The following is a 24,039-nucleotide window of genomic DNA, read 5'->3' as shown; positions in this document are numbered from 1 at the left end:
GTCGCGCGCCGCGACTCCCAGCTGGTTGTGCGCCGAGACTAGGAGATGGCAGCCCGCGCGCCGCGCTTGGTAGGTCTGGCGGTCGAGCGCCGCTTGCGGGAGTGGAGCAGAGCGAGGAGTGCTGGAGTTATATTCTTTTATAGAAATGAACGAGTGGATAAAAGGGTCATTGGACAAGCGGCACGTGCGGGAGTGATCGGAGACATCCGGACAGATAAACATCTTAATTGTATCATTATCGAAAGATATATGTCGTTAGTCCATATCATGAGGTGACGATTTATTTTGAGTAAATTGTACGGTTGGTCCTTAAAGTATTGGGCTGATTTTCGTCTGGGTCCCTAAACTATAAAATCGCACTCTTTACTTTCCAATCTATTTAATTCGGTCCATGTACATTCTAAACAGCTCAGATGGTGTCAAGCAGTCGATGTGGCTGTGAGGCACGTGAGGCAGCTAACGTAGCGAACCAAACGACTGCATGCATACGACAGTTGCAAACGTGGTGTGGTAAATAGCTTGCCTGCGTGTCGTAGCCCTGCGACAACTGGGAGATGAAGTTGTGGGCGTTGGCCGCCTTCGCCACCGCGACGACCTCCTCCTCCGTGGCGTCCTCCTTGCCGAACAGGATGTTCTCCCGGATCGACGTCGCGAACAGCGCCGGCTCCTGGCTGACGAGCCCCGTCTGCGCGCGCAGCCACTTGAGCCGCAGCCGCCGGATGTCCACGCTGTCCAGGGTCACCTCGCCGGCCGCCGGGTCGTAGAACCGCTCCAGCAGCGCGATCACCATCGACTTCTCGGACCCGCTGCCGCCCACCAGCGCCACCGTGCGCCCCGCCAGCACGCGCAGGTTGAAGCTCACGAAGATCGGGGTCTCCGGGCGCGACGGGTAGCATAACTCCACGTTCTTGAATTCCACCTCCCCGGTGACGTTGGCCAGCTCGTCGCCGGCGCTGCTCTCCGATTCGATCTTGGGCACCCGCTGGATCACCTCCTGGACCCTCTCCGCCGCCGAGCTCGCCTCGGAGAAGTACTTGACGTTCGACAGCCCGGACCCCAGAGCTCTGCATGGTTTCGTTAATGGCGCCGTCATCACATCATCATCTAGGACTAGGAATAACATGCAGCAGAGCAGGCTGATGATAAAATCACGGTCATGTACAGGCCACCGACGACAATGGCAGCGGAGACGGCGAAGACGGTGCCGCCCTGGTATCCGTGGTACATGACGAGGCGGCTGCCGTACCAGACGTTGAACGCCCAGATGGTGAAGGTGATGCCGTTGCTGCCGGTGGTGACGCCCTTGGCGAGTCCCTGCTTGATCCCGAGCCTCGCCGACTCCTCGAGCGCGGCGGAGAACTGCGCCTGGTGGTGCGCTCGGCTACGAACGAGTAGACGGTGCGCACGGACGAGACCGCCTGCTCGGCGATGGCGCCGGGGCGGGTGTACTGCTCCCTGATCCGGTGTGCGAGGGCGATGAGGATGCGGCCGTACATGAACCCGGGGATGATGAGCAGCAGCACGGACGGCAACGCCACCAGCGTGAGGTGCCACAGCAGCGAGAACCCGACAGCGTAGCTGCCCAGGAACATGGAGCAGTTCATCACGAAGTTGGGCACCTTCTTGCTCAGCGCGTCCTGCACCACGAGGCTGTCGTTGGAGACGCTGGTGATCACCTCCGACGTGGACCCCACCTTGAGGTCGAAGTACTCCACGTCCTGCCGGGGCACCGCCCGCAGGTACCGCTCCCGCATCCGCAACGCCTGCCGCTCCGCCGTGCGCGCCAGCAGTACCCCTCTGCATGCATATATGCCAACGACGGCACAACGATTATACGGTGCGCGCGCAAGCAAGCATGGCGGCATTGGCACCCATCCGTGTGCAGCTGAGGGTCACGTGTGCCTCACGTGCCTCCCCTGCGTACGTGGAAAGTCGAGCCTCCCCTGCGTAGGTGGAAAGCCACGTCGACTGCTTGACACCGTCTGGGCTGTTTAGGACCTACATGGACCGAATTAAATAGATTGGGGAACTAAGAGTGCGATTTCATAGCTTGAGGTCCTAGACGAAATCAGTCCAACACTTTAAAGACCGGCCGTGCAATTTACTCATTTATTTTTCTTCAAAACTCTGTCGCTCCCATACGCTCGGCTCGCAGCTGCGTGGTTTACCAGAATTGAATACCCAAGCATTATCTTCAGATACAGGAATACTAAGAAGTATATTATGCAATGCAGATTTCATTGTATAGTTTCTGGGCTTTAAGTTACAGTCCAAGGCGATCACAATCGCCCCGCTGCCACCTGGGAGATTCGCTGAAATTAGATCTCCAATCACTATGTTCAGGATCTCATAATACTGAGAAGTAGACCGGACAATATGGAGATTCTATTTTGGACAGTTGCAACTTAGGGGTTGGTATCGTCGGTGGTGAAACGACTGGCGACATATTTTATGTGGCACGTGTGGTAACAAAATCTCCAAGTAATCCTACTTCTTTTATTTTTAGGCGTAAATTGTTGAGAACACGGTTGATGATTGTTGGATTATATCTTTTCAAATTCTTATTTAAAAGGTTGCTAAACCAGATTTTTTTTTATGTACTATCGGAGATGCTTTAATAAAACATTGTTTGGCTGCAACACTATTTAGCACTGTGCGTCTCTTGTATGTAGGTGAAACGGCTCCGACTCCGGCTCAACTCAGACAGGAGCAGACGGAGCTGCAGTTTTGGTGCTCTGCATGGCTCAGCTACAGTAAACGTAAAGTGGTGCTATAGTCATGGAGCCGGAGCTGTGCAGAGCCTCACCAAACATGCTCTAAGTTGTGAAATGTTAACATGGCGTGCGCTTCTGGTTCCATCACATTCAAGTAATTTTTATGTCATGTGTCAAGTTGACTTATACTGTTCTTCAGGGCCTGTTCGGCTGGTATTAAAGCCGGCTGAAGCTGTTTCGTTGTGAGCGAAAAATACTGTAGATTCTAGCTGATAAACCGGCTGATAAAAAGCGAACAGGCTGGGCAGATTCAAAAGATATATTCAAATCACGTGCTCTCTCAGAAAATCGAGGACGGGAGGAGGCATCCCTTCGGATAGCGGTAGTTGCTAAACACTTGGCTAATCTAACCTTAAAGGTGTGAGCGCTCGAGCGTTCAGATTATGTTGCCTTTCCTATTGTTTGTACATACACAAAGGATCGATTTGGAGACCTGACAATTTCCAAGTGAGCCTTATCACTTGTGCTACTTTTTTTTTCGAAATCCTCGTTGTGAAGCTGATCTATTATTCAAAAGACCAGAGACATTAAAAGAAATTTTCTTCTAAGAACTGCAGATCATGAAGTAGATTATTATATATTCAAGAGACTAGATTGCTACATGAAGCCTATTGATCAGGGTCAAGATTGTTCAACACCATACGAAGACATAACTAGCCCAATCAATCCCTTATACACGTAAAAGATTGTAACGCCATCATAGTGATACTAAATCTTGACCCATGTCCATATGACCGTGTTTGATATGAATCATCCTCAACTTAGAGCTCACACGTCCGCGTCCTACTCGGTTTTGATACGAGCCTAGATCCATGTATCCGCGTCCGATATAAAGTCCTCACATTCCATTGTATGCTAGCTGCAGCCAGCCAAGCAAGGCCAACCGAATAGACTACATACCCCTTCTAACTCAATCATGGGCTGACATTCAAACTTTTGAGTGGAGCGTATGTGTGGGTGCAACATATTAGGCTGAGGTGTGTGTAGGTGCATACAGGGCTGAGATGTGAGGGTAATAAGTGGTTTTCACAGCGTTCGACTGGTAGGGTCTCGTCTCGTTTTCGCTTATTTCAGCTTGTTTCAGCTTATTCTCTCTCACATAATACTATTCAACTATCCAAAATCATCTAAAACCAGCCAAAACCTGACCAGCCGAACGCCCTCAATGTACTGGGTTTTGCTCCTGCTCCCGAGTGCTTCTCTTCACGCCTCCTCCGTTGGCGCATAAGAGGGTGTCTGAATCTTCCGCATATGCCAACACACTAGACGCTCCCATCTATCTCTGCTCCCGAGTTTCCTTTGCCCATATATGCCCGTTTGCGACTTTGCAATTACTCTGTTTCGGTAACGTTGTCCATCCAGTGAATTCCATGTCTCCTCCTCTGTTGACGCATATAAGAGAGCATAAATGCCTGAGTCGCGCGTATGTTAACACACTAGGCCGGACTTTAGTCTGTGGTTGAATAATAGACTAAACATGAACTAATCAATTTTTTCCTAACGTGTTCTGCTCATTAATTAGTCTCTAGACCGTGATTAGTTTACGAGGTCTTCAATTTGGCATCTAAACACATGAACTAAAGTTTAGTTTAGTCCATTGAGACACTCTATAGACGTTTTTATTTATCTCAATAAAACTCGCCTTTTCTCTTTATTCTTAAAAATAGACTAGGTAGCGTGCCTGTGCGTTGCTACGGGACAGTAAAACTTTTGTACTAAAAACATAAGGATTGCACGATAAAATACCAATACTGTGAAAACGTTAAAGTGACATTTAATCCAAAAAGCAAAATTCATAAAATTAACACCGTCACGGAGAGCACGGCGTTGTAGGCTCACCGACTCAGTAAGGGCCGAGCAACAACCTTGCCCATAGCTATAACAATCCAAAAATTAATGCATTAACCAAGAATTTACGAGTAATCAAGTATGTTTTAGAGAAAGAAAAATCGATGTGGTAAAGATAGAATAGATAAATAGATCAACAGAACTATCAGAATTGTCATGAACTCTTTAAGGGTTTTTCTAAGCAGCTAGTTCTTCGTTTGCTATACAATGTTAAATGATTTGTGTATCCACCGGATAGCAATCTGGACACTAATAGACTTCGATCACATTAGATAAGTTACCGATGCCAGACCTTAATCTTTGTCCAAAAAAATACAAAAGATATGCCCTACAACAATCATCACCTATGTGGCCAGTGTACAGTAGTCACCGATGGTACTTCTCCTTATCCTTGGTCGGTCTTGGAGGCTGCAACTTCACGTCACCATTGAAATTATAACCGGTAGCAGACACATTGCTCTGTTAAGATATTATCATATTGAAATGGCTCCACGGTATTAACAAATTCGTAAGGACTCGTTCCTGAACGAACAGCTAGGAATTTGTTTCAATCTGTAGCGTATAACACTTTCCACAAGGGATACTAAAATTGGATAAGAAGCAGAATTTTGAACCACCACAAGATGTCTAGTAGAAGAGGAAAATATACCTTTTTTCTCGATCACGTTGTCTATCTCAAAACGAATCAATGTAACCATGCGTTCTGATACCTTTCTATTTGGATCTTTAATTGATAGAAAAAACTGTCATTTAGGATTACATTCTCTTTGATCAATCCATCTAACGATGACGCCAGATCCCACAAATACATAGTCCGGTACCACACAACAGCATCGATGACCAAAGAATCAGCATACTACCAAGATTAGCTTAAACATGTGTTGTCAAAGAGCTTGGTAAATGGAAGCAATTTATATTCTATATTTCATTTGTCGTGAAGGCATCAACAGAATGAAAATCGAAGCCGCAGGAAAGACTTACGGAAAAAAAACAAAATTTTGATTTGACTTTGGTTACTCAGGGACTAAATACTAAATAATATGACAGTATATCAATCCAGTTTTGGTCTTGTTGATATAGGTTAGCAAGCAATATCAAAACTAAATAACCAAAGAGCATACTATCTCTGTACCCTGTTAGTCTATGTAATACAAGTCTATAAGGTGATAGCAAAATTACTCGCAAATATGTTGAAAATTATTTATCAGACATTCAGCAAACGTGCCTTTGTGCCAGAACGATTGATCACTGATAACATTCTTTTGTCTTATGAGTGTGTGCATGCTATTAATAATCGGAAAAAATAAAAATTCGGTCTCTGTGCAGTGAAATTAGATATGCATAAAGCATATGATAAGAGTTGAATGGAGATTTTTGGAGGTTACATTTGTTTTTTCTAGTCATGCCTGATTAGCTAACACAGGTAAATTTTATCATTTTTGTATTTGTATTGAAGAAAATTACCAAGCTTTATCTAGTGAATTCGATCGCATGAATAGTGCAAATATGTATATGTAGAGTTATAGATCACTAACCTACTCTTCTAGAGTTCCATGATTTTAGCATAAAGATTTATATTGCAGTACCTGACATGTAGCAGTGGTTTAGAGGCATGTATTGGCATGAATAATTGAGTTCTTACAACTAAAAAGTAAACTGAATGCAAGAAATACCTCAGCTTTTTTGAGAATACATCCCCGTGCAATCCAATACATGCATTCCATCGAACAGTTTCATACTTTCATTGCACTTAACAATTGATTTAGGATTAGTTCGTCACAACGAGGGTATTTCCATTTTATTTTGTCCCAAAAAGCATAAAGTAGGAAATTTAGTATAGCAGTCAGAACATAATATGTTTTTGTTTTACCATCGAAGCAGCATTTGCCTATTAGATTATCTGGTCAAAATAAAATTGAAATGTAATAGTGAACAAAACCAATGAGTATGATAGGAGAACTGAAAAAAATTACTGGCTATGGACAACTTTCAACCCATAATTTTTAGTCTTCTAACATATGTCAATTGGGAAAAACAAACATTATCATTGAAACTATATAAATGGTGAAAAAACATACATATTATCTAAGAAATCGTAGCTGATCCTCAATCGCCATATATTCAGTATATACTCATTGGATCCAACATAATGTTTGGTTGAACATGTTCAGGTGATCCAACTCAAATATCCAGAAAGAAAAAAAAGACACAGATTAGAACAAAATAAATGGTAAAAAACGCAAGCACATTTCTCTGGGAAATTTCGACAAACACCTCCCCTACGTGGCTACTGAACCTACTTGAATGCCAGAATGCTCATTTGTGAGTGGTGCTACAGGGGCACATCTCTTCCACGGTCACGAAGCCCCTGATTTACGAGCGAACACCGAAGTTGGAGATGTCATATATGAGCAATATGTGATGCTTAGAATCAAAGAGGGAAGAGGGTAGATCTTACTAATCCAGGAGGTGAAGCAGATCGAACTAGGAGGTCTGCTTGCTGCTGCCTCTGCCTTCCCGGGCAGCCGGTCGGTCGGGCCCAGCCGCCGCGGTGCCGCCTCCCGCCTACGGCGTGCCGGAGCCTGCCATCCCTCTGCCTCCGCGTCCACGGCTCTACCCGTAGGCTTGCGCCGCCGCCTCCCCGGTGCTCGGCTGCTGCTAGCTGCTGTGCCCGGCGGTCCCATGCTCACGCTCGCGCCCACGCGCCACCACCACCACCGCCTGCCCCGGCGCTCGTCGGACGCTGCAACTGCCTGCTCGGGCGAACCACCAATTTAGCGATTGTTTCGGTACGGACGGAACCGACCGATGCTTCCTTTTTACAGAGCGCTGACTGGGGGAAGGGGAAACAGTGCTGCGCTTTATGAGATTGGAGCCTTCCTTTTAGACGACGTTGCCCTGGATGGAGCAGGGAGGCGTGGAATCATGAGACTGCGGGGGAGGTTTCCTTTTGGTTCGTCCGACGCGAGGTTTACTTTTGAACGCGAACGGAGTGGCGAGGTTGGAGCCACGGTATCACACGGGGTGGAGAGACAGATCCAAAATAAACGTCTCATCAAAAAATATCCAGGGGGTGTTTAGTTTCACCAAAATCCAAACTTTGGCACTATACAAAAAGAAGATTTCTCGTCACATCAAACTTGCGGTACATGTATGGAGTACTAAATGTTGACGAAATCAAAAACTAATTGCACAGTTTGGTTGTACTTTGCGAGACGAACGTTTTGAGCCTAATTAGTCAACGATTGGATAATTATTACCAAATACAAACAAAATGCTATAATACACTACAGTGCGCTACCAGAAATTTGCCGCCGTCAAATCGGGGCAACTAAACGAGGGCCAGTTCTTTTTAGTCGCAGGATTGAGGGCCAGTTTAGTTCCACCCTATTTTGTAAAAATTTTCAAGATTCCCCGTCACATCGAATCTTTAGACGCATGCATGAAGTATTAAATATAAATAAAAAATAAAACTAATTACACAGTTTAGACGAAATCCACGAGACGAATCTTTTAAGCCTAATTAGACTATGATCGGATACTATTTGTTAAATAACAACAAAAATACTACAGTACCCATTTTGCCAAAAATTTTGGAACTAAACTGAGCCTAAGGCCTTGTTTAGTTTACATCAAAATTCCAAGTTTTTTCACTCTCTCTCCATCACATCAATTTTTGGACGCTTGCATGGAGTATTAAATATAGGTAAAAAAATAACTAATTACACAGTTTAGTTGAAAATCACGAGATGAATCTTTTGAGTCTAGTTGGTCCACGATTGGACAATATTTACCAAATAAGACGAAAGTGCTACTATTCATCGGGTTGAAATTATTCACAATCTAAACAAGGCCTAAATATGAAACTTCCACGGGACTGATCTCATGCACACATCCTGACCAGCTGAGGTGACCCACACACGAGACATGACACAATCCGTTCCTTCGAAACAATCCCGAACCCTAAATCGAATGCGGAACTCAAATTTCGGTTTCCCTCGCATCCCGCCCACATCCTCCGCAGCCGCCGAGCCGAGCCCCAAGCGGTGGAGAATAGGAGAGGCCACCGATCCGCCGCCGGAGATGAGGGAGGAGGCGCTGGAGCGGCTGCGCGGGGTGGTGCGGGACTGCGCCGGGAAGCACCTCTACAAGTCGGCCATCTTCCTCGCCGACAAGGTGGCCGCGGTCACGGGGGACCCTTGCGACGTCTACATGCTCGCGCAGGCACTCTTCCTCGGCCGCCAATTCCGCCGCGCGCTCCACCTCCTCAACAATTCCCGGCTGCTCCGCGACCTCCGGTTCAGATTCCTGGCCGCCAAGTGCCTCGTAAGGCTGCTCTGATCATCCACCCTCCCCCACCCCCCCCCCACCCCCCACCCCCCCCAGCGCCGTTTCATTCCGTCGAGCACGTCCCATGCGTGTCAGTTTGGGGCGCGCGTTCTGCTTTTCGCTGTTTGGATCGCGGGGCGTCCTTTGGTTTCCATTGATTCATTACCAGCAACTCTCGACATTTCGTCAGGCGTTCTGGGCTAGTACTTTGGCCGAACACCTTGCGGACGTTTTCAGCTAATGTTAAAATACTGAAATTCGCTTGATTCTATTTCGGGTGATGCTTTTGAGTGTGTCTGGGCATTTGCTCAGATACATTGCGCCCCTAGTGCCATCGATTTCGTTTTGGACCTGTGGTGGAAAGCTTCTAAATGTCCACACGCTGCCTTGATTTATGTTTGCCACTAAACAAATTGATTGTATGTTTTTGTATTCTTTTTTGATCAGCCTCCTGCTACTTAGATCTAGTTAGAACAATGTCAGGATCTCTTAGAGGGAAAATGGTCAATAGTGCCGCATGGAATGAGCAGCATGTTTCTGATGTATTTCTCCTAATCCTGGACATTAAAGCAACGAGAAGAGCATGCGGGCATATCAGATGACGTGACATATTATTTATATAAATGTATTTGTCATATATGGATTTTTAGCTGAAGGCTTCAGTTTTCCACTTCTAGGTTATTCTAGATTGTTAACTTAGTGAGAGCTTTGTGCTTCTGCTACAACTTCAACTTCACAGTTTTGTTTCTTTGTTTATTAGGAGGAGTTGACAGAGTGGCATCAGTGTTTGTTGATGCTTGGGGATGCAAAAGTGGATGAGCATGGAAATGTCCTTGATCAGGATGATGGCAGTGATATTTATTTTGATAAGGACGCTGAAGTTCATGAGATCAATGTGTGATGATGCTCCTTCCCTCCCTGAACACCTTCTTCCTCCTTTCTGGCTGTTAGATGCTTGCTTACTACTGTAATACTTGCTTGACAGATCAAATCAGCTCTATGTTTCTTACGTGGTAAGGCGTATGAAGCACTGGATAACCGTGATCTTGCTTGCCAATGGTAAAAATAATTAGCTTCATTTGCTTTTCTTTTGGTTAAAGTTGATAGTGTATTTCAAAATAGTACCATTATCATTAATATATTCAATTAATTTTTATGCACTTTTGCTAAAATATTTTTTCCTGTACACTTTAAAGTAAAATTAGTTCTACTTTACCCCTTCAAGTTTTTACCCTTAATTTAGAGTTATATAGTAAAATAAAGTTGAAAGTTTGGTTATGCTGCTTCTTGCTAGTCTTCTGTTGTACCTGACCTTTATGATTTTCTTCCCTCTTGGTCAGGTACAAGGCAGCTGTTAAAGCCGATCCTCTGTGTTATGAGGTGAGAAGAACAGTGACTCAATGACAGTACTATTCTTTTTATGAGAAAAAAGAACATGTAGTGTCATGTTATTATTATCTTAGTGTCTAATTCCGTACGTGTACAGTGCACACACCTTACATGCAATATCTGAATTGTTTTATGTGTTTCTTATTTACTTCGATCTGTATATTTCTCACTTGGGTAGTCTGAACTGTATGACATGCTGAGTCTGTCTATTATGACACTCATGATGCACGTGCTGTTTTTGTTGAAGTTAAATACTTACGACCAATTAATATGCCTAACCTTTGAATATTGTGGAGGTATCTTATAAGTTAGAACTATAGTGCTATTACTTGTAGTGTCAAATGAACAATGTGTCACACCCTGTTTACTACTGTTGTTTCCACAAATTCTGAAAATTGAAGTGAGCTCATAGCATTATATAAAAACCATTGTTTACTGGATATTTTGGCAATTACAATTCTTGTTGACAGTCTCTCGAGTTGATGTAATGCTATATGATATTCTAACTTTGTAGTCTCCTGAATGTGATTCATTTATATATGTTTCAGGCTCTCGAATGTCTTGTTGATAATTATATGTTGACATGTGAGGAAGGTAATTTCAAATTGGGCTTTTGCTTATCTTGAGGCTTTCTTATATCTTGAATTAGTTTTAAGTGTTGCATCACTTTTAGAGTTAGAAGTTAGAACCACATTCATTCCCAATATGATCTACCGATATAGATTGTTCGGTTAACCTATGCATTCCAAATTTCCAATCATGTTTTAAGCAGATAACTTATAACTGGAAATGGCTAGACATTCTACTACCAGCTTGATAGGATTGATTAATCTGATGGCACATCTGCAAAATGTATCTGTTGAGGGCATTTCTGTAAAATATCATAAGTTCTATTTTCTTCATTTAAATAATTTGTAGCACATGTTTTACTCGGAACCTTCTGTAGTTTTGAGCATTATAGAGCCTAAGATGGTGCAACGGTATTTTTCAGAATCTGAGTTATTGTCGTCTCTGCAATTCGGGGAAGAAGATGGATGGCTATCAGCATTCTACTCATGTTTGATCACGAAGGTACTTGAATTAGTATCTGAACTTTGGCACATGCAAATGATGGAAGTATAATGGTACTTGCTTCCTTTTTGCTGACGGTTTCTCTTCTGCCTTTAGCATGAAAAAGAATATTTAGTTGAAGCAAAATTCAAGGAATTTGAACAAGAAGCTTGTAGTATTTCGTCCTCGAGTTCTGGTGAAACAATGAAAAATAACATTGATGTTTTGGCTTGCAAAGCTGAATACTACCACGAGAGTGGAGATTACCAAAAATGTTTTCAACTCACATCCTCGTAAGTTGGTAGCATTCATTACTATTTCACTTTTCATTTACTTGCAAATGTTTATCACATTCACTTATGTTCAAATTTGTCTCAGGTTACTCGAGAGAGACCCTTTCCATTTAAAGAGCACATTAGTTCATTTGGCAACTGCAATGGAGCTTGGTCATTCCAATGATCTTTATCTTTTGGCATGCAACTTAGTGAAGGATTATCCTCAAAAGTGAGTATGGATCTTAATCATTGATTGATTAATTAATTCATGATTTTATCTCCATGGTCCAATATGTTCAGTATTCTGACTTAATTTTCGACAAAAGTTGGGAGTATTCTCCCTGACTCAAAGGTTTATCTGATTCTATAAAAAGACTATTACTGCTAGATGCCCTGATTCAGTGATTCCTCACTTCATTTGCATGTCAATAATGTTAGCATGTTTAGCCTTTATTACTAGCTGACTGCCTAGCATGTTTACTGCTTCCTTTATTACTAGCTGACTGCCTAGCATGTTTACTGCTTCCTTTATTACTAGCTGACTGCCTAGGAACCTCCCCTGGCTGTCACCTACTTACTCCCCCTCTTAACTGCTAGTATTTAGGGGGTGTTTGGTTCCATGGACTAAATTTTAGTCCATGTCACATCGGACGTTCGGATGCTATTTAGGAGAACTAAATATAAGTTAATTATAAAACTAATTACATAGATGGAGACTAATTTACGAGACGAATTTATTAAGCCTAATTAATCCGCCATTAGCATATATTTACTGTAGCACCACATTGTCAAATCATGGACTAATTAGGCTTAAAAAATTCGTCTCGCAAATTAGCCACAATCTGTGCAATTAGTTATTTTTTTCGTCTATATTTAATACTTCATGCATGTGTTCAAACATCCGATGGGACAGGGACTAAAATTTCCCTGTAGTAACCAAACACCCCCTTACTTCTCCTTTTGCTGCTAGACTGCTGTTGCCTGGGAATCTTCCCTGGCTGTCGCCTGTGTGCTTCCCCCTCTCTCTCTTGTGTTAGTCTAGCTGCCTGTTTAGTTGCACTTCATTTTGCAAAATTTTTCAAGATTCCCCGTCACATCGAATCTTTGGACGCATACATGAAGCATTAAATATAAATAAAAAATAAAACTAATTACACAGTTTAGACAAAATTCATGAGACGAATCTTTTAAGCCTAATTAGACTATGATTGGACACTAATTGCCAAATAACAACGAAAGTGCTACAGTACCATTTCGCCAAAACATTTGCAAACTAAACAAGGCCTAGCTCCTAAAGTGGCAGCCAGGGGAGGTTCCAAGGCAGTCAGCTAGTAATAAAGGAACAGTAAACATGCTAATAAATAATTTGAGATATAGTAAGGCTCTGTTGTACTGTGCACTATATGCAACATTTCATTGCATGAACTGGGTAGAAGTTTTTTTTGTCCTTGATAGTTTGCGGCCAATCATGATCATTGCATAATTCTAATTTCTACTCGTTTCATTTGCAGAGCTATTTCATGGTTTGCTGTCGGTTGCTATTACTACTGTATTAAGAAGTATGATCAAGCGCGAAGATACTTCGGGTGATCATCTTGTCCTGTTTAAATGTCACAATTCACCACATTATCATTTTCATTTCTAGCTTCATTATTGTACCATTTTTTTTTCTCTTGGAAAAAATCTTCTTAGTGCAGAAACTCTGGCACTACTTGCTATTTTGTCATGGTAATTGCTATTAGAATATTTTTTTTTGTCGAACTGGTACCACTCCCTTTCTTTGAGCCAGTGCACGTCTTGGACGGCATGTAGTTAGTAGTTACAGGTCGTGAAAAACCTATGACTTTGAAAGTATTGTGTAAGCTTGCTTCCCAAGCAATTCTGCATTTAATCTATTAATTTTGACACCATGCTATGGTGAACAGGATATTATTAAGCAGTAGTAAGCATGTGATAACTTGAGCGAACTCCAGGTTTTTCCTACCATGCTCTCAAAGTTATCTTCAATTGGATTAGACACCTTGCTTATTTAAGAGAACACGCATGCATGTGCTGCAAAACACGCCACACATGCCACACCATATATTTTTTTGTTATACTATCTCTCCATTTCAAAATGTAAACAAAATGTAAGGCACAGTTTATAAGTTTGGAAGAAGTACTATTTCCCCTTGAACCTGCAGGAAAGCTCATGTATCAATCATGCAGAATTGTAGTTTTAAACATGTAAAAAGAAACAACCAACATTTTATCCCAAAGTTGTGTATCAACTAACTCTAACCAGTATGAACAATATGCTGAGCGCTGTTCTAAGACATGTACCTCTGGCATAAAGGCTGAGCAAGGGCCAAATAAGGTCTCACTTGAATTTTATTTCTCTGTTCTAACTTTTATGTTTCACTGGAATTATTTTAATTGATAAAACTCGGTAGGTACTGTGGTTTAATGTACGTTAATATGTTTTCTGTCAGCAAAGCTACAGGTTTAGACGGGACGTTTCCTCCTGCTTGGATTGGTACAGGCATTGCCTATGCTGCTCAAGAGGAGGGTGACCAAGCAATGGCTGCATTTCGAACGGCAGCTCGGTTATTTCCTGGGTGAGTAATCCATTTCCTTTATTTTCTTGATTTCTTGAAGATCCAAAGTGGTTGTTGATGTCAACTTAATTTTCATGGCTTTGGCTAGAAAAAAAAAAACTCTGTACGTGTACTGAATGTTGACACATTTATCTTTTATTCTTGAAATTTTGTGCCTGAACTTTGTCTGGTATACTTGGGATGTTTTCGGGAAGTTAACTATGATACCTTTGGTGTTTCTTTTCTGAAACTTTGATGAGCTCTCTTAATGTATCTATTTCACAGTGAATTTTTTGGATTTATGCCTGCTCTCTAAGTTGGGGTATAAAATTCTTTCAAATGTTCTGTTGTGGCATAAGTATATATATATATATATATATATATATATATATATATATATATATATATATATATATATGTACTTTTCTATGGCTGGCCACAGAATACCCAATTCTATGTCCGGACCCAACAGCGCACCACCAAACCCACCGACGCCCGCACCCACCGGTCTTTCCAGCTCGGCTTTTAGATCCGCTCGGACTCAGATTAGCCGATTATTGTTTATCCTCAACTGGGCTCTTTCATCGGCTCCCAATCCAGCCGGATCCCACCCTCCCATTGCCGCAGCTCTGCCTTCGCCGCAAAAATCGTCGCCTCCGATGCTACATCCCGCGTTCCCCTATCCCCTGATTGCCGCAGCTACCATGTACGCCGCCAAAATCACCGGCCCCCCGACGCTATGCCCGTCCCCGAATTCTTTCCGTTGAAAAGAAGAGCTGAAACAAGATCCCCAAAATTACGTCTGGGTATTATGTCCCGCATAGGACCAGCTACAAAATCACCCCGCTGGACCCAATCGAGTTACATGCAGCCGGCGCAAGCGTACTGTGCAGTGCAGCGGCGACTCAACCATCTCCATCCAGATTGCCAAGGTACTCTCCAGCGCTGAGCCAATCCCTGAGGTCTCTCGTGCCTGCATCTCATCCATCCCTGTTAAATCCCCTTTAAATCACAGTTTTATTTGATTACTGCATCTCATCCATCCCCGCTCAATCCCCATTCAACTTGGTAGCACCGGACCATCACAGTTTTTTTAAATCCGATCCCCTTTCAATGTTCCTGTAGTTTCACTGTACACCTTTTTTTTTGTTTTTTTCTTGATCTAGTCAGGCGTGACCATCTCTGAGAATACTTGCTGTGTTTTATTGTTTTCATGTGTTAATTAAGTTCGGTCTTACAGAATACTAGAGTTGTTAGTTTATCAAGATTTTTTTTTCTGTTATATGTACCACTGTTTAAGTTTCCTCTGGGATTTAGTAGTATTTTATACTGTATTTTTTAATCATATTATAACCTGGAAACATTTTTTAATAAGCTACATGTTTCTTGTTAATTATTTATCATATTTCTTACGCTATCAAATATGTGACTCAGTGCAAAATATTTCCTGTAAATCTTACTATAAGTTCTCGTAACTATTCTTAATGCAAAATATTGTAAAAAATTCTCAAGCTATCATCTAATTATTTTCAATAATGCATTTTCAGATGTCATCTGCCCACTTTATACATGGGCATGCAATATGTGCGAATGCACAATTTCAAACTTGCTGAGCAGGTAATATTAATTGACAACTGCTTATTGGTTCTGATTTTCTTGTAAGGAACTTCATTCTGATACAGGAACTGTGACTAGAGCAATCTATCTTTCTGTGCCATATCCCCCTCATTTACCTCAGTACTATATGTTTTCGGCCAAAGACAGGTTTGAAAACGGCACTGGTTGTTGTCCAAATGCATCTTGCAAATGAGCAGCCTGGCAATTGCTATCCAGAAATCAGCATGTTTCTTTTGGTATTTGTTGATCTCCTTCCAGGGGAGTGCTATTTATTGTATCTCATGATTAGAGCTATGCTAACTCGCATCCTGAGGGCACCTTACCTAGTATTTATCATTGGTAAACTTCCATACATGAGAATATTTCAAATACGCTGCAGAACATGCTTGTGAATGTGATACACAGACCAGCTCTAGTTCAGCACTTTGGCTTCTCTGAATTTTGGCTGGAGCTTGGCTTTTGATCCAAGTGAGCCAAATCTGAGCTGGGTTCTCATGCTGTTTAACTATCAGAGTGGTTAAACTGCAATCAAGTTTTGCTTGCTAACATCTCCATTGTTTAAGTATTCTTGCATCTGCAGATTGTAGCACTACCAATAACCAGTCATCCTAAGCTTGTTGCATTACCAATGAAATTCAAGGCGCTACTAGGCGCTCGCCTACGCGCGCTTACGCGCTAGGCGGAGGGGCACCGCCTCGCCTAAGGGGGTAGGCGGAGGCTAGGCGGTGTGCCCCCGGATCCAGGGTTGCGCTGCCTGCGGGAGTGACAACGGGTGGCGGCGAGCGCGCCAGGAGGAGGCTAGCGGCGGGCGCGGGCATGGCTGGGAGGAGGGCGGGCTGCGAACGCGGCCAGGAGGCCGCATGCAGGCGGAGGCTGGGGCACGGACGGGAGGAAGACGAGACGCAGCAGCGGGATGGGAGCAAGCGAGCGCCGCCATGGGGGAGGAGAACGAAGGGCGAGCGGAAGAGCTGCCGCCGTCGGAGGCAGGAGAACCATCGGTAGGGACTTCGGGTGAGAAGCAGCGGGAGAGAAGAGAAGCGTAAGGGAGAAAGCGGATGAGCTGCGACTGGCGGCTGGGATGGGAGAGAAGCGTTGTCTCTTAGGGTTACACACTATATATATATGAATATGTTGGACATGGGCTGAAAATACTGCTATTGGGCTTCTTTTAGCCTGCTAACAGGCCTTTCTCTTTAATAAAGTCCACTTATCTCTTATTTCCTTTTCTTTTTTTAAACATATATGTATGTAAATGCTAGCGCCTAGAAAAACGCCTTGTAACGCCTAGGCTCGCTTAGGCCCGCCTAGGCTCTAGGCTGAGGGTCACCGCCTAGAGAGCGCCTAGCGCCTTTCTGAACATTGTGCATTACAGAAAAGTTCTTTCTCACGTGGTGTTGATACAAATTGTTTTTCGTTTATGTGATGTAGTTCTTCACACAAGCAAAATCCATGTGCCCATCTGATCCACTTATTTACAATGAGTTGGGGGTCGTTGCGTATAATATGAAGGAGTAAGAAATTTCTTTGTTCTACTTTTGGTTCTAGATGCTTTGCTTTCATGAACAGCATCATTCTTAGCTCTACTAGTTGCTCTAGAAGTGCCATTTTACATATATCTTATTATCTTTTTTTTTTTTGCGCAAGGACATATTTCTTATTATCTGAAAGTAAAAAAAAAACTGGATGTACCATACAGAGCTCTGGAAACCATGAAATGCCTGCAAAAGAACAGTAAAAAGCATTAATCAGTGCTTACGATGTACGTACACTTGAATAGGTGGTTCTGAAAATTTGAACATAATCTTTAATAGATATGTGCACTCTTCAACTTGGTGGGGCAAGTTTGTTGTCTGCTTTTGTACAATATGGTTTTGCTTACTGATACTCATTCATTTTTCTGTTTAGCACCGAATTCCTTATGACATTCCATCCAACTATATGTGATAGTTTGTTGAATAGAATATCAATTTGATTAACATCCACTGCTAAATTCATATTTAATGTTTTTTTGGCTCTGCAAACACTTGATAGAGTTGTTTGTTCAACATTTAGGTACCGAAAGGCAGTTCAGTTGTTTGAGTTAACATTGGACCATACTTCATCCTCTCTGAATGAAATGTGGGAACCAACATTGGTGAATCTTGGGCATGCACTTCGGAAACTCAAGTAATTGATAAATTATGCCATATTGCTATGTTTAGTTTTTACTGAGTTCTTTCTTTCTTTGAGCTTCTTTATTTAATACTAACTCAACTATAGACTTGCCTTTGCTGATCCAATAGCCTTCTCAATTGATGAATTTTATGCATGAAAATGACAAATCAGTTTGTTGAATTAAGCTATCAAAGTTATCCTAGTATGCAACTATAGTTGTTTGCTCGGTCATTGTTTTGTATATATAAATTACAAGAACACATTACACTTATTTTGGGTCACCACACTCCATTTGAATTTGTAGGATTCTTTATGTCTTGACATTCAATGTATAGCCGACAGTCACAATATAACTTTACTAGTATATGTGTACAATAGTTTTTGTGCTTAAGATATTCTCAGATGAATGCCTTTTTTCCTCCCTAATTTCTATTCTTATTGACTCTTGTTGAACTATCGTCCATGGTTTAACTATTTATTGTTTGAACAGGGAATATCAGAAAGCAGTATCATATTATGAAAAGGCACTCACTTTACCAACCAAAAGTTTGAGTGCATTTGCTGGTCTTGCTTATACTTACCATCTGATGGTATTTTTTCTCTGATCCTCTTCCATTTATTGTTTCATACAATGTTTGCTGCTGTTTTGCTGTCTTGTCATACTATAAATGTATTTATATAGGCTGAAAGTTGTGGTATGTTAAAGATCATTTAGCTTCTGTCGATTTTAGGTCCATTGATATTCGGCAAAGTTTTATCCATAAGCCCACAGCCATATGCATCTCTATTCTTCAGTTACGGTGGCAATTATTTTATACTGAGTGATGCTTGAGGTATATCCGTTAACTAGGGGTGCCATTGTTTAGAAGTTCTCTTACAAATAAGAACCAAATAATAATGGGTCACTGTCTTGTTGCAAGCTTGCTAATTGTAGTGTCAGTTTGTTGAAATATAAGTTGTGTACACTGACAATTAAACAGAAGAAAGTTCAACTTGCATATAAATAAGTACTATGTACTACTGTAGAACATAGAAATGATTTTTTTATGTTCTAGGTTGACTGGTTGACTGATCTTCATATATGTCCAGAATTTATCTGAATTCTATGCATGCCCTTTTTGTTATGCAGGATAATTTTGAGGCTGCCATAAATTATTACCATAAGGTGTGTCCTTTTGATCATTTCAAATTTATCAATTCTATTTAAGCAAATTCATGGTACTGGTTATGCAAAAATAGTACTAAGTGAGATACATCTTTCCTTGAGTTCTCTGTGCTTTGACTTTGTTGTTAATACATGCCTGCAAGTCTGCAACCCATACCCCCAAAATTGTCTCTAACCAGACGTGTTGGGTAATGGGGACCAACTCCTTTTTTTTGTTCAGTTGTGTCCGTTGCATTCAGCAACAAATGCTTTATTGGCCAGTGGTTTTCTCATGTGTGTCCTTTTTTGGTCAGGCTCTATGGTTGAAACCAGACGACCAATTTTGCACAGACATGCTAACATATGCTCTCGAGTCCATCTGCCAAAGCACTGCTCGTAGAACTATAGTTTAGGCCTAGTCGAGGTTTGCTAATCGCAACAGGTGTTGTCACATGCTTAGGGTATTCTTTTCCTTGCACACATATTAGTAGCCAATTATATGTAAATTTGTTGTTGTACAATATGTAATTGCTCAAGTTCATTTCAGCCACTTGAAGCTGATCGCAGTGTAAAGCTAAAGTTTTTGACCTTTTAATTTATATATACTCCGATTCCATCATGGCAAGCAATTTTACTTTAAGAGTTTGGCTACTACCGTTTGTATGGAGGGGTTTATCGAGAGGTTAAAGGTCTCGACATAACTACGAGACTGATTGATTGCCTGCTTAGCTTGAGTTTGTGCACAGTAGTTTGTACACATTTAGTTGCCTGTAAAGCTTCTTATTCAGGCTTGTACTGTGCTCAAAGCTGGCCAATGCAACATTAGATAAGCAATTTTACTTTAAGAGTTTGGCTACTACCGTTTGTATGGAGGGGTTTATCGAGAGGTTAAAGGTCTTGACATAACTACCAGTCTGATTGATTGCCTGCTTAGCTTGAGTTTGTGCACTGTAGTTTGTACACATTTAATTGCCTGTAAAGCTTCTTATGTAGGCTTGTACAGTGCTCAATCCTGCCAATGCAACATTAGCTAGTAAGGCACAATCCCACCGTGCACCTGCTTTGCAGCCCAAGGCACAATCTCGCAGTTATGTAGGCAACTAATCACATGTATAACCGTGTATAGTATGCTATCAAAATGATCAAACACCAATAAATTGTATAGCTTTGTCCAAGTTAAAACTATACCCAAGGAGTGTAAATGGTACGAATATTTTTTGACTGACCAATCGACAGGCTTCAATATCCGTATGAAATGTACCATATCCTAATTCATAGATTTAGTATCTGCATGAAATGTACAATATCTAAATTAATAGATTTAGTATCCGTTTCTAAATCCTCAAATTTGAAATGTACCATATCTGAATTCATAGATTAGTATCCGTGTCGGTGTTTTCGGACCACCGACGAGTAAATTTGTATTTGCGCGTTTGGCTCGGATGGTGTGCTCGGAGGACACAAGGGTTTATACTGATTTGGACGGAACATCCCTACGTCCAGTTCGCTGCTGCTTGTGTTATCGGCACTTGGTTTGCAGTAGGGGTTACAAATAGACGAGAGAGGGAGTGGATCCCAAGTCTCTGGTGGAAGGAGTGAACGGGTGATGAGAGCTCGATTGTCGCTCAGCTGTGTACTCGTGTTGTGCTCTTGTGTTCCGATCTCCCCAGCGTAGGGCGTCCTGCTTTCCCTTTTATAGACGAAGGGAAAGCACGGGTTACAGAGGAGGAAAAGGATAAGAACGTGAGAGAGAAGAAGGCTTCCAGGGTTGCCGGGTCCTTCTCTTTCATGCGGGTCCCGCTGATCGTGTAGATGTCAACAAGGACGGCTCCATGTCGTAGCCCTGTTCGTCACTGGTGCCATGCACAGGCGTTATCTGCCGGTCATGGCGTTCCACTCTGTCCCGATAGACGTCGTGGTGAACTGACGCGCCTGTCAGCGTCCGTATGAGGATTAGACAGAACAGCACCGACACGTCCGACACTGTTCTTGATGTGAATCCCCAGATATGGCCCATCATGGCCACGGCTTACATCGAGGCGTGCCAGCCTCTTCCCTGGCGTCAGAGTTTTGACCCAGGCCCATCTGCCTGGATCTGGAGTGGTTGGCGGCGGTATGGGTCCCCGTCGGGTGAGACGGAAACCGCGTCCTCGAGGTCGGGCGAGACGGAAGCCGCGTCCTTAGGGCCGGGCGAGACCTTTTAATACGTCTCGAGCCATCCGGGGAAGTCAGCGTGGGCGCTAACTTCCTTGCTTTGGGTATCTGTCGGGTTCATAAACCCGGGGTCCCTCGGGGACTGACTTCCCAACAAAGGCTCAGCCCAAACAGACAACACGCAACTCATGGGCTGGCCCAAGTATCAGAACAACAGGCCATAAGGGCGATCCAATCACCGATCGAAAGGCCTGGCCAAGGAGGAGTGGCGCCCATTTTCTGACTCCGGCCCACCTCTCCGACCGGAGCGCTCACTTCGATCTCCAGCCCACCTCCAGATGGCCTCTCCGACCGGAAGGCCTGGCCAAAGCACTACTTTCGACTCTGACCCCATGTCTCCGCCCGGGGTACGCCAAAACCCTGCTCACTGCTCTTCTCCAACGGGCGCAATCAGGGCCGACTGAGATCAACCGACCAGGGACGCCCGCTCGGTAAGGACCAGGAAATGGGTGGAGAAAGCAAGACAGGACGCACAAGTCAAACCACGGTACCAGGGACCATACCCTGTACACCTGCAGAAACAATATTCTGTAACCTCCCTGGCACAACAGAGCCAAAACAATGTTGTAGGCGCCGACATTTCCCCTACAGTATTGTGGGCGCCGTTAACTCCCATACGGTAAGGCCCTCCCCCCGTGCCTCTGGGCATCGAAAGTGTTGTGGGTGCCGACATTTACCATACCGAGTGAACATGGTAAAACTCCTCACATGCCTCTGGGCATTAACAGTATAGCAGGTACCAACATCTGCCATACCCGAACAAAATGACGCAACCTCCCATGTGCATCCGACATCCAACAGTGTTGCGGGTGCCTATCATCATCCTGTACTCGCCGATGTGGGCAATAAGGCTTAGAAGCATACATACTCTCTCCCTCTCACTTGTAAGGCCATCTCCTTCATCTATAAAAGAGGATGCGCTCTCTCCCAACCTTCAAGTGATTCTAGATTCATTAGACCGATCAAGTTCACTAGTACATAACTATAGAACCACCAGGTTTGAATCATAAGCACACGCTCGAACACTTAGCTCATAGCAGAGCTCCTATCGCTCTCGGCCCTTTCGACTAGAGTCTGACCGGACCTCTTGTACCCTCCATCTTTCTCCTTCTCGTTTGTAATCTCACTACAAGCTTCGAGCACCTGGGCTCAAGAATAAAGTCACCGACTGACTCGTACTGGACATAGGGCATATTGCCTGAACCAGTATAAATCATGTGTCATTGAGTGCTAGGCCACCTCCAATCACAACGTATGGCAAAACTACAAATATTTACTTATTGGTTATTTTCTTCACCGACAGTTGGCGCCGTCCGTGGGGAAGACGCTGTACGTTCAACACTTTTTGGTCATCGGATGACCCACTTTTCCACCACCTTCACCATGGCGGGCTTAGGCAATACTACTCGCTTTGGCTCACTCGAGTTTCTGCTCTCCCACCAGTTGGGATGTGGGTTCCACCCGTCTTCGAGCCGTCCTAGGCCTTCCTCTTTGGAAGCCTGGACTTCATCGCCGATCGGCTCGGCGTACTACGCCTTCGTGAGGAGACTCGTTCTGGCACCCATCGGAGGGGCACCCTCCATCGGCTCTAGGATGCACGATGACTTCAATGACGAGGCATCTGCGCTTTATTCTGAGCAAACTCTCTGCTTAAACCCCGCTGTGAGTAATATGCATACTGTAATTTACTCTCTATTTACTATCTCCCACCGATTATTCAGAGGGACTATATTGACCGCATCACGGACATTGTACGATCAGTTCCCCTACGGCCTCACGTCCCCTGCGGACGCGTGCGCTCGGGGCCCCCGAGGGACGCTGCCGCCATCCCCCCCACATCCGAGTTCATGGGAATGGCGAGCTATGCTCCTACCACTTTCCATGAACTCTCGGATGACGAGGGTGAGAGCGATGGCTCCAGCATTGGTGATGTGGCACCTAGCCACCGTCCGTCCTGAGAGTGCGCTATGGCGGACTCTCCAGGACAGCCACCGATCATTGCAGAGTCTACGCAAACTCACACCCCTCTAGGCGCACATGCGGGGGCCCTCACATTTGCGCAAGGGCACACCGAGGAACTACGACCACGGTGGCAGAACCAGCCATCGCCTACGCCGACAAGCTCGGTGCCGCACGTTGCGCCCTATGCGCATAATCCAGCGGGTGGCGCCCGAGGTCACGCCCGCTAGGTCCAACATGACATCATGAACGAGGGGAATGATCTCCCACAGTTCGCTCATGCTAACTAGAACATCGCAGCTGCAGCAATGCTTCTGCGTAGCGTTCCCGAGCCCGTCGACCCCTAGGAGCCAGTGGTCTACCAGAACCTCTGGGTTCTAGTAGAAGCCGCCACCATTCAACAAGCGGAAAGCTCCACATCGTGACTCCGACACGCGCCCTCTCTCCCCACTGGAGGAGCGGGGACGTGCCAGATGGATCGCTCCATCCGCTTATCGGTACAGCCGCCAGGTGCAACTCGGGAGGCAGCAGCTGCGCCTTGGTCCGACCTGGCGCCTGCTCCGCATCGACCGCCGGTACATGAGCGGCCCAGTCCACACCAGGACGCTCGTAGCATCGTCAGCAACTGGCATCGGGCTCAGCATGATGATGATGTCCACTAAGCGATGGTGAGAGCAGGTGACACGGATCCCGACTGAACCATCAAGGGG

At 44.0% G+C, this 24,039-nt stretch overlaps 1 protein-coding gene and 1 pseudogene across 1 annotated transcript; one reads left to right on the top strand and one right to left on the bottom strand.

Annotated features, from left to right (window-relative positions):
• Positions 1–38: 38 nt before the first annotated feature.
• On the bottom strand, positions 39–1,807 carry LOC136537346 (putative multidrug resistance protein; annotated as a pseudogene).
• Positions 1,808–8,553: 6,746 nt separating this feature from the next.
• LOC136540336 (anaphase-promoting complex subunit 6-like) lies at positions 8,554–19,772 on the top strand. The gene is made up of 16 exons (XM_066532338.1): positions 8,554–8,948; positions 9,712–9,846; positions 9,937–10,010; positions 10,292–10,331; positions 10,889–10,934; positions 11,332–11,411; positions 11,508–11,683; positions 11,769–11,894; positions 13,177–13,251; positions 14,137–14,262; positions 15,789–15,858; positions 17,287–17,369; positions 17,911–18,024; positions 18,503–18,602; positions 19,142–19,177; positions 19,471–19,772. Exons 1-16 carry the CDS (start codon positions 8,595–8,597, stop codon positions 19,567–19,569), a joined length of 1,734 nt encoding a protein of 577 aa, XP_066388435.1. The 5' UTR covers positions 8,554–8,594; the 3' UTR covers positions 19,570–19,772.
• The last annotated feature ends 4,267 nt before the right edge of the window (positions 19,773–24,039 follow it).

This window comes from Miscanthus floridulus, chromosome 2, assembly GCF_019320115.1.
Source record: "Miscanthus floridulus cultivar M001 chromosome 2, ASM1932011v1, whole genome shotgun sequence".
NCBI lineage: Eukaryota > Viridiplantae > Streptophyta > Magnoliopsida > Poales > Poaceae > Miscanthus > Miscanthus floridulus.
The sequence above is the reverse complement of the archived record's forward strand: the minus strand, read 5'-3'. Positions and strand labels throughout refer to the sequence as shown.

Coding starts and splice junctions, on each gene's coding strand:
- LOC136540336 (XM_066532338.1), top strand. CDS start 8,595: ATGCGGAACTCAAATTTCGGTTTCCCTCGCATCCCGCCCACATCCTCC. Junction 9,847..9,936: donor CTGAAGTTCATGAGATCAAT/GTGTGATGATGC, acceptor CTTGCTTGACAG/ATCAAATCAGCTCTATGTTT. Junction 11,684..11,768: donor TGTTTTCAACTCACATCCTC/GTAAGTTGGTAG, acceptor AATTTGTCTCAG/GTTACTCGAGAGAGACCCTT.